Raw genomic sequence first — 10,976 nt, 5'->3', positions numbered from 1 at the left:
ATTATTTAATTCCTCTCATCAAACGATTGAGACCCTTAATAGAAAGGTTGGGGAGGGAATGATCTTAGATTTGGTGCAAAATCCACTGCCTAATCTTAAACAGTTTTTCACTAGAACCTCGGATTGACTGCTTTAAAGTTCGCTCCAACGCAAAAACTAGTAGAGGCGCTTTTTTTTGTTGTTGTTTCTTTTTAAATGATGGTCCTTTTACATCTGTAGTGGGACGGATAGCAATCTGCACTCATCTCTGCTTAAGCGTCCTTGAGCAACAACAACACATGACTCTCTGACTTTCAGGGATCGTCTGACCTCCGGCGTCTGAATAAAATTGGAGTCATTTTCACGCGGGTGGAAAACTTTCTCTAACCGATAAGAAGTCTGCTAACACGCACTGTCTCCATTTACGCACGCACACTTGCAGTTGGACACGGGTACGAAAGCTTGCTGTTTGTTTGTTTGTTTGTTTGTTTTTTTTACGGTTGAACATACAAAATAAATCAGTGACGACTAATGATAAGGAGCAAATTAATATAAAGCCAGTGTTTATTCAAAATCATCATAAAGCTGTCAGTTAAATCAACCGGGACAACCCACAGCGGGTCCTTCGATGCAAGTCAGGAGATTTAACTTATTCAAATATTTACTCTTTGAAGCCGTTCATATATTTGCACCACAAACTCGGGGAAAACTCCCCCGTTGTCATTACTCAAAACGAACAGGAAACGGGGCCGTAACGCATCCCTGGAGTCAGTTAAGCAATAAACTTATTCTGCAAAGATTTTTTTTTTTTTTTTACAACTAAAACTGGCTCTCCGTTTACCCTCCGCGACTCTCTCCTGCCTTTGCCCGTCCGCTCTAGCTGGGGGGCACCGCTTTCTGTTGGCTCCTTATAAATAAAAATCCACCGTCCCCGGTTCCTCCTCCTTATTGGTCAGGTGGAGCCGTTACCTCACTCCGGAGCCGGTGACGCAGCGTCTTCGCGTATCCTTCATGCTCGTCTCTTCTTGTTTCTTTATGCCGAGAGTCTTGCAGTCGGCTCAGAGGGGAAAGAGGGGATTCGCGACGAACGGAGAGTGCGGGACGGACCGGGCGCGCTCGATACTAAACACTTCCCATCCCGGGAGGAGAGCGGCGCACAAGAGCAGACTCTCTGCCAAGCTCGCTGTCTCTCCTATTACTCTCTCGCACACATACCACACACACTTTCTCTATGAGCTTAGCTCTCTCTGTATCTCCCTCTCCCTCCCTCCCGCACACACACACACACACACACTGGCGCCCGCGCGCGCGCGCGCACGCTCTGCATACGTCTCCACTTTGCCGTAGTAAATTACGGCATTGATCTCAAAGGCGAGTGCGGATCTGTCTCTAGTGTTCGCCCTTTCTTCGACGGAGCGGCTTTTGGAAACGCTCGAGAGAAAAGTAAGTACAAACTCTTATGTGACGGTTACTGTTGCCACTCGGGGGAGGTGGTGAATATTTGTCCGATTGCATCGTGTGTGTGTGTGTGTGTGTGTGTGTGTGTATAAGGTCCAACTCAACTTCCACTGTCTCCAGTTCATGGACTCCGTCCATCCTCGTCACGGATCCAGATGGTTCGGTTTAATCTTGGATGCGTTTTCCTAAAAAGCTCTGCTCTGTTTTTGACTCCATGGCTCGATTTCTACCTCCGCTGGCTGCCTTGAACTCTTTTGGAGGCTGACGGGGATATAAAAAAGTTTATAATTTCCTCCACTGCCTCGCTTAAGTCTACTTAAGTCGCCAGTTCTGACAGCGTTTAGTTCATCTTGCGCTTTTACGCGCACCTGATAACTTTCGGATTTCGTGGCAGTTTTGAAATCAGATAATGAACACAACTCATTCAGTGCAGCAAAGGGGGGGGGGGGGGGGGGGCTTTAAAATCCCGTTTGGTTTGGCAGATAAAGCAAATGGAGGACTCTGACAGCGGATGACAGACCCGATCAGGAGAGGGTTTATCCCGTTTGACTCGCTCTTCTACTTGAGGAAATCCACGTAAACTGGACATAAATAGATTTGAACGGTGCGTCCAGAGTGCTTCGTGACAACGCGTTCCTCCTGTTGCTGCGTGGGGCTGTCAGTGCCGTGTCATTATCGTGGGCAAATTGTTGTTTGGAAGATGACAAACGCCTCTATATCAGCCGCCCAGAGAGCTGTTTAGGGTCAGTCTGGACAGCCCGGACCGCTCACACAGCCAGAAGGGAACGGTCGACCTTTACTTTTCAGCCTGTGGTGTTTTCATTCCGAGAAAGTGAAAAGTAGGGCAAATAAATTAACTGCAAAAAAAAAAAAAAAAAAAAAAGAAGAAGAAGAAGATGTTTCCAAAACTTACTTTACCTTACGCTGCTTTCTATTTTGGAATTTATTTTACAAAGTGGGTCGCTGTGTGGCTGAAAATCCAGATTATTCTCCTTTTAATTTAGGTGCCTCAGCCCCGAGTCACCTCTAAATTGCACTCATTTCAAATGCCAAAGCTAACTCATTTTCTGTTTTAACCAGTTACTTCTCATTTCAGTTCAACAAAAGTTTCAGTTTAGTTACAAGAAAAAAAAAAAAAAAAACACGCGCGCGCATTCTCACATCCCTTTTCAACGCTCACCTTTAATCGGGGCTCAGATCAGCTTGACCTGCATTGAGCTCGTGCTTTTTGAATATTGTCTGTGTGGGATTTTTTTTGAAGAAGATCGAGTCGGGGTTGGGGGGGAGAAAATGCTGACCCCTTTGCCGTTTTGTGCTTTATTTTGTGCAGACGGAAGATGTTTGCTTGCTTTTATGCTGCTTACACGCTCAATTTCACCATGACAAATATTTCAAAATAGCCCAAACAGTATAAGCTCTTTGGACCTCTGAAACCTAAACTATCTTTGCTTGAGGGAGCGCTAGACCTCTACCCTGAGCAATGTTGAGTAACAGATAATGCAAATAGGCAGAAATGTGAGTATGCATGCATGGATATTGTGTTGGTGTGTGCATCTGGGTCACTGGCCAGCACTGCACTGAGAGGCTGAGTGTTCCCCTTCGAAACACCTAGAATTACAACAGTGACACTCTGTATCATATTCAAAGTAACCAAAAGTATACCATTGAGTGACGGCTATGCAGAAACACAACAGTGATCTGCTTTGTTGAGTTCTGTAAATGTACCATACTGGCATCCTGGATTCAGTCTCTTTACATGTTTGCTGTCTGGCTTCTTTTTTTTTTAACCTGGACCAAAGATGTTCGACTCTGGTCACAGTGCTACGAAACTGTTGTTTTACTGAAAAATGTTTCATTCGCAAATTATTTCCCTAGTCTAGACCTTGAAATCCCTTGCAAAACAGATGCAAACACGCAATGTAGAAAGCAATTCCATTTTGTGTGTGTGTGTGTGTGTGTGTGTGTGTGTGTGTGTGTGTGTGTGTGCGCGCGTAAGGACGAGCGAGCAGGTATTTATGTGCCACATTTAACTGAGTGAAAAAGGCAAGGGTGTATTTTAAGCAAGGCTTTTTGAACGGTTTTGATTTAGTCTTTACGTTCAATTGCTTGACGATTACATTTAAAGAAATGAATGAGGAATGCAATGCTGAAGCGGCCTCTTGAACCATTTGTTCACCGAAAGACACCAAAGTTTTCCAAAGAGTTCCCTCTAAATGTTTTATACCCACACTTGGAAATGTTTCAGTGCAGGTCTTGCAGTTGCAGATGATGAGTTTGGGTTTCTTTCAAAAAAAAAAAAAGAGGAACAAAGAAAACTGGCCTTTCTACAGGAGAAGACAATAATGACAGCAGATAAAGAAAAGGTTCAAACATGTAGCTCTTGGAGAACTTTGGCAAGACTAACTTTTGTTTTGCCGAAATGGAATTGAAACGAAATCCAGATTTGGTGCTTTCACGGGTTTAAGGCAGGAGTTCATTTGTCAAATAACAAAGCAGTAAAAGTGAAGACTAAACACAATAAGCAAAAGGAGAACTCTGCCCCTTTGTCTTCAGAGTGGAATGAAATGCCTCTGACGATGAGAGAGAAAGAGAGAAGCTGTCAATTCTTCACAGCTCCTCACAAGATGCAGAAATCAAGGTTACCCGTTAAGGGACACAGAGGGAATTATTTTGGTTATAACAGGCAGGTGCTACTTCTCTGTGGGGATGTTTCCTTGAACCATTTTTAAGATTATGCTGTTTCACACAGATGTTCCCTTGGTCTCTTCCTTTTTTTTGGAGAGGGGGTGGTACTTTGCTCAATTTACAATCGTCACAAGTGACTGCTCGGGCATTTTGATTTGACTTGTCTTTGGGCTGGCTAATCAGTGGTTATTTTTTTATTTTTTTCCCCTGTCGATTACTGTCTACTCTGATACTGAAGTAAGAAAATTGCACATAATCTGTGGTGGTTTATTGAAATTGAAAGCCAGTAATCTTTCTTTTTTTTTTTTAATCTTCCAATCCAAAGCTTTTATTTTTGTACAGACCACTCTTAATTTCAAAACTACTCACAATTCGTATTGACTCGTATTAATTGTGCCTCTGTCCAGGTAACTCCTCTCATCCTGCGTGTGAGGACCCCTGGTCATGCATTTTTAGCTGCCCTGCGTGATGCCTGATCATGACAGCACCACCCTCCTAACCAGACAGACCAAGCGCAGACGAGTCGACATCGGGGTGAAAAGGACTGTGGGCAGTGCGATATTCACCCGCGCCAGGGAGACCCTGCTCGACAGAATGAACCAATCACACGGCCCCGATCAGGATGGAGACTGTTCACTGGTCGGCCACAGCCACGGAGGGACGAACGGTGATGGAGAGAAGTCAAACGTTCTGAGGAAGCTGCTTAAGAGGGCCAACTCCTATGAGGATGCCATAATGCCTTTCCCTGGTGCTACAATCATCTCCCAGCTTTTGAAGAAAAACATGGGAAAAAATGGGGGCAGCGACTCAGGCTTCCAGGTACGCGTCAACACACACATACAGTGGTGAAATTTGAGTCAGGTAATACTCCGCTTCTTTCACTCTCAATGATCCATTCTAACAGTCAATACAGAGAAGCCATTTCACGGATAAACCAACCAAACAGGCCAGGACTCTTCAGTCCTCATTCATTGTTCTATTGATTTTATGGATCTGATTAAGTATTTGCTTATTAATTCTGTGCTTTTGTCTTTCAAAGGGGAGTGGAGCTTTGTCCAGTGGAGGTTCTGAGATCCATGCGGAGGATGCCTGTAGCAACTCCTCCCGTGACCGGGACAGCCCATCTGACTGCCTTTCTCCTGGGCCTCCTCTGCCCCCTCCAACGACCTCCTCTTCCTTTGGGCGCCCACCACCTCCTTCAAACCACAATTCCCATGCCCTTTCACAGCCCCTCCCTCTCTCCTCCTTTGACCTGGACCGACTGTCGGACGAGCATCTCCGCGCCAAGCGAGCCCGTGTGGAAAACATCATCCGTGGCATGAGTCACTCTCCACTGGTTCGGCCCAACGCTGGCGACCACCAAGAAAGCCACCGCGAGAATGAGAGCAGCAGCAGCAACAGCAATGACCACAGAGGAGACGGCAGCAGTCACAACACCAGCAGCCGCAGCGACTGCCCTTCTTCCCTTCTGAGCTCTCCGGGTTCACGGGGCGGCATGGTTGGTGTTGGAGAGGTTTACCGAGAGAACAAGAGAAAGCAGCGTCTACCACAGCAGCAACACAGTTTCACCCAGCTGGTGTGTTCCAGGCAGGAGCAGAGACAGGAAGAGAGGAGGCAACTCAAACTACAACTTGAAGACATGCAGGTAGGTGGCAGGCGACTCTCTAGTGAGTTTGAAACATGTGTTTAGAAGCCAAAAGAATGGTAATAAAATAGAAAATGCTTAAATAAACCTCAGTATCGTGCTGATATAGAAAAGCATTGGTGGTGTTGTCCATCATGACGTAAACATCACCAATAAGTCTTTTTTCAGCTTTCTTTAATGTGTTCCTATGATATTGTAAATAGGATTTCTGTAACTAATCCTTATGTGTCAGGAGAATTCGTCTTTAACAGTCTTTCTCCTTTGTTCAGAAACAACTGCGCCAACTTCAGGAAAAGTTCTACCAGATTTATGACTCTGAAACAGAGGAAGAGGAAGAAAACATTGAGAACGGAGAGGCCGACCGAGGCGGAGAAAGAGAGGAAGATGGGAACTTGTCAGAGGACAGCATCCGCTCTGATGGTCTGGAAGAGAGGCACCGAGACAGAGGGCGGCATGGCCGCGATGACCTGTCTGAGCTGGACCCAGGTCTGTTCCTGGACCGCGCCCGAGCCCTCCTCCGTGAACAAGCCTTGATAGATGGAGAAATGGAGGAGGATGTGGACAGCAGGGAGGGAGAGGAGAGGAGTAGAGAAAGAGTGATGAAAAGGAGAGCGGCGGCGGCAGAAGGAGGGGCAGGAGGAAGGCGGTTGGCAGAGACTCTGAAGCAGGAGCTGAACTGTGCCGTATCGCAGGTCGTTGACACCGTCGTCAAAGGCTTCTCCTCGCCCAAGCAGATCACCAGTCGCCATCATGGCTGCCACAGCAGCACACCAGCCGCACCCTCCTCTTCCTCCAATTCATCCTCGTCCTGCCCACCACCTTTCGGCCCCATGCCCCCCCTTACCCCCGACTCGCGCTTTGGTGGTGGCACGTTGGCACTCAGTCTGAATGGGGATGGCAGTCCCACCCCCAACTACCACTCCTCCAACCAGAGGCTGCATTGCTTCGGCGATGTAATCGTTCCAAGCCCCCTGGATTCGTTCAGTGGCTTGAGTAGCAGACTGAGCGGTGTACCGACACCCATCGATCAAACAGAGGCACTGCCACTGGTGGTACGCAAGAGCGGAGGAGGTAGCGGAGAGAATACCAACCCCTCTCTTCCTGCCCCTCCACCTCCTCACCATCATTCCCTCCACCCGTCTCCCCTCACAGCTTCGCTTGGTTTTAGCCCTCCATCGTTTCGTCACCCGTTCCCTCTTCCCCTAATGGGTTACCCCTTTCAGAGCCCCCTGGGGTCACACGGCAGTGGACCTGGCTACCATCCAGGTCCCAAGGACCACCACCAGTCCTCTCCTGACTCCATGGACATAACCCGGGAAAGTGTCAGCATCAGAACCAAAATGGCGTCCCTTGCAGGAGGCCATATGGGTCACTATAACCACAGGCAGAGCTCTCCGAGCCAGCACGGGCCAGAGGGCCTGTCACTATCCCTCATCAAGTCTGAGTGTGGGGACCTGCAAGACATGGCTGAAATATCGCCCTACTCAGGCAGCACTGTATCCTTTTCAGCGTAAGCTTTGCTCTCTGTTTGTGTGAGAGTGTGTATGCTTTCATAAATGTGCAAGTGCTTCAGAAACAAGGCAATCTTTGGAAAAAAAATTAGACTCTCGGTTTTCGGATTACCATCGGAATGATGCCGTGCTCGAACCGCACGCTGATTTTGATCACTTTAGTCCAAACCTGCCGCTCTTTGCATGTTGAAAAGCTAAAATAAACTGGAAATGATGATTAGACAACATACTAAAACTATATGAAGTTCAACAAGAGTTAATATCAGAAAGATATACCTAATATTAGTGAATAAAACGTGCTATTTTTTTCCACATTCAGAGTCATGATAAGTTTTACATATTACCATGGGAAAGCTAAACACTTTGAAGGAATGAACAAAGTGTCCGTGCCATAATGTTTCATATTATTTGCTTTCCATGATCCACGAGAGTCACATTTTTCACACAGTCGAACACTGAACCGTGTTGGAGGCAGTGGCAGCAGGAGGCAGAGTGACACCAAGTCTTCAAAATCAATTAATCTTCATGAATTGGTTCCTGCTCTTAGGCTCTTGTTTCCTCTCTAAGAGGGGAAGATGAAAAGGGGCGCGCCGGGTCTTGCAAGAGTGGGAAGATTAAACAGGTCGCGCGCGCTGCTCTCTCTCTCTCTCTCTTTTAAGTCTGTGCAGCAGGTTGTGGTGTTTAAAGGTGCTGAGAAAGGCTCGTGAGCTCCCTCTTTAACACACAAACGCACTGTTCCCACCGTCTGAGACGCTCTCGCGCGCTGCTAGGTTCTCTTTCATCGCAAAGACTTTGTACATAAACGCTCAAAGCAAATCATATTTCACTTTGTCAGGGGTGCGTGCGTGTGTGTGTGTGTGTGTGAGGTAAAACCTCATCCACAGGAGCTCAAAGCTAATCATATTTCAAAGAGAGCAGGAGAGGAGCAGGCGAATGTTTGGATTCATTGTTGGCAGCTTTCTAAAAGTGTATTAGTGTTATTGGCAAACATAAAGAGAAGTGTAATATCTGAAATGTACACAGTTTCCTCTATCATTTTTAGCTTCCCCCCCCCCCCCATTACGAAACACTCCTACTCACTTTCATTTGTTGGCCTTCGCTCTCAGTTGCTCGGCAGCTGTGTGTGCTTTGCTTCCTTTTCGCCGCGCGCTCGCACGCACGGGCAAAAAAAAAACACACTCCCTTTCATGGCGTGTGCGCGTCGACAGGTGTTTTCAGGTAGCTGTTTATCTTTTCGTTCCTAACCTTTCATATGGAGAGGGCTTCTGCTGGCCACTCCACTTTGACTCACACGTGTACAAACAGGGGTGTGCACAAACATGCAACGTTTGAACAACAAAGTGAAAAGAGAAATAAGACTTTGAACCCGACAAACAGGGGGACGAGGATTTTGATCAGTGTCACCTTCAAAGCTAATTTAGGTGTTCCTTTAATTAAAAGACAAGAAATATTTGACACATCTCTTTATACGGTTGAGCCGTTTCATTCCTAAATGCTCTCCCATTCATTTGATACGGGGGTGGGGGGTGGATCTTTGAAACTGGACATTAGTATTTCAAAGATATTGACCACCCTTCAAAACCCTGCGGACCTTTCGTTTGATTTAGTGGGTAAAAAGATAATAATACATTGTTTTGATACATCATTATTTTTAATAAAAAGCTTTTAATTCACCTGATTCACAATCGCGCAAACATTTATATCACAACATAACATATCATATTATGTGAGAACAGTTATATATGATAGTGGATGAAAGCAATAGGAAAAATAAAGGGAAGCAGCTGACTTGGACTTTGGTCGATCGAAAACGCCTTTTTTTTTTTTCTTTTCTTTTTTTCTTTTTTAGATCTACGCATGTGTGGAAGCTGAGTGGTCCCGACCCTTCCGAGCTACAGCGTAAACTGCTTTTGCTTCAATTTTGTTGGAATCTGAAATGTGATTTTTTTTTTTTTTTTTTTTTTTGTGGCGTCCACTACTTTTTTTAAAGGGATAGTTCGCCTCTTTTGACGTGAAGCTGTATGACATCCCATATTAGCAATATCATTTATGAACATTGACTTACCCCCCGCTGCGTCCTGTGAGCCGAGTTCGTTTTGGTGTTGACGAAGGTAGTCCGGCTCGTTGGCTGGGGTCCCGAAAAGAAAGCGCTTTGCCTCTCAAAACAATATGCGTTCAAAAGAGTAATACATTTGCATCACAAAATCGTTATCCAGGAAAAAGTCAGACCTCACAATTTCTTGGCGCTATGTTCTCTCCCTTCGTATCACTGCGTGCTGCCGACAGCCGCGTCTGTTTCAAGGTGTAAACCGTGCAGACCGAAGTGCAGACCGAGCAGTCCCCTGCTTCCGAGCAGTAAACACCGTGAAACAGGCGCGGCTGTCGGCAGGCGTCACGTCTTTGTCAGTGATACGAAGGGAGAGAAAATAGCGCCAAGCGATTGTGAGGTCTGACTTTTTCTGGAGGGACGATTTTGTGATGCAAATGTATTACTCTTTTGAACGCATATTGTTTTGAGAAGCAAACGCTTTATTTTTTACACCCCAGCCAACTAGTCGGACTACTTTGGTCAACGCCAAAACTCGGCTGGAACTCGGCTCACAGGACGCAGCAGGGGGTAAGTCAATGTTCATAAATGATATTGCTAATATGGGATGTCATACAGCTTCATGTCAAAAGAGGCGAACTATCCCTTTAAGCTTCTGCAAACTTACGAAGTGTTCTTGGCATTTTTGCCATGACACGCAACAGGACACAGCTTAGTTGCATTTAGTCTTCAGCTGCAGTCGGTAGCAGGTGGCGTATTCCACTGCTCGTCCTAACATTCATCTTTGATTTGGAACCAAATTATGACCGAGGCATGGATTTATTAGATCCATTTGTATAAAAAGACACTTCCTTAGAGCAAAGCATTAGCTGCCATTGGTGACTTTTGTTTTACCGTTTATTAATTACTAGTGTTTATCCTGATATGATTTCTGTGACAAACTCAATCCAAAGAGTGGTTGTAAATATGTGCCAGTTCGATGTCGATTATGTGGCGCTCCCTACGCCGAACAAATGAGCTGTACCGCATTATTTTAAGGGAAAAAAAAACAAAACGTCTTTTTAATCTCTAGTTTAAGAAGCACAGCGTGGATGGTTTACACGGCGGGAATATGGTTGATTTGTTGGTTTCTGGTGGCTTTAAGGCTTCAAAAAAATGCTTTTGCCGTTATTTTGAAGTTGTTTTTCACGATCATAGTTCACCTGAAACGCTATTTCAAACACAGAGAAACACACTCGGGTCTGTGTATCTTTAATCCTTTGTATTGAGCTGAGCAGATGTCCTCCATTCATTTATGAATTTATCCCTCCACCCCCTCTTTTTCTCCCAATCCACCCCTCCCATTCAGACACACACACACACACACACCTGGGAAGATGGTCAAGTTACAGCTGATACAGTGAGCCTTGCCCAACACACTCACAGACTATTTGACAGATATGCATTCGGGGAAAAAACACAAGCAAATAGGAAGAAAGGAAGATGGGGCAAAAGTTGCATTAATTCGCTGACTCACTTTAGGTACCATTACACAGAAACACATGATTAGCTTTTTATTCATATTATATGGTGTGTTTACTCTGAGTCATGTTGTTTGTGTTCACAAAGGAAAAAAAACAGAACACAATATAATATCTGACCTAAACACACA

At 45.6% G+C, this 10,976-nt stretch overlaps 1 protein-coding gene across 2 annotated transcripts in view; it reads left to right on the top strand.

The window, feature by feature from the left end:
* Positions 1–1,037: 1,037 nt before the first annotated feature.
* LOC142391639 (prospero homeobox protein 1-like) overlaps positions 1,038–10,976 on the top strand; it is a 45,534-nt gene continuing 35,595 nt past the window's right edge. Inside the window, exons 1-4 of one of the 2 annotated variants that reach the window (XM_075477561.1) lie at positions 1,038–1,422; positions 4,530–4,941; positions 5,162–5,767; positions 6,037–7,263. In XM_075477561.1, coding sequence (XP_075333676.1) covers positions 4,591–4,941; positions 5,162–5,767; positions 6,037–7,263 — 2,184 coding nt within the window. In that variant the 5' untranslated portion in view covers positions 1,038–1,422; positions 4,530–4,590. Of the gene's footprint in view, positions 1,423–1,909; positions 2,042–4,529; positions 4,942–5,161; positions 5,768–6,036; positions 7,264–10,976 lie in introns of those variants that run through there. The other variant, XM_075477562.1, reaches the window with a different exon arrangement.

The sequence above is a fragment of the Odontesthes bonariensis genome, chromosome 11 (genome assembly GCF_027942865.1).
Source record: "Odontesthes bonariensis isolate fOdoBon6 chromosome 11, fOdoBon6.hap1, whole genome shotgun sequence".
NCBI classification, from domain to species: domain Eukaryota; kingdom Metazoa; phylum Chordata; class Actinopteri; order Atheriniformes; family Atherinopsidae; genus Odontesthes; species Odontesthes bonariensis.
Note: the sequence above shows the minus strand (reverse complement) of the source record. Positions and strands in the feature narration are given on the sequence as shown.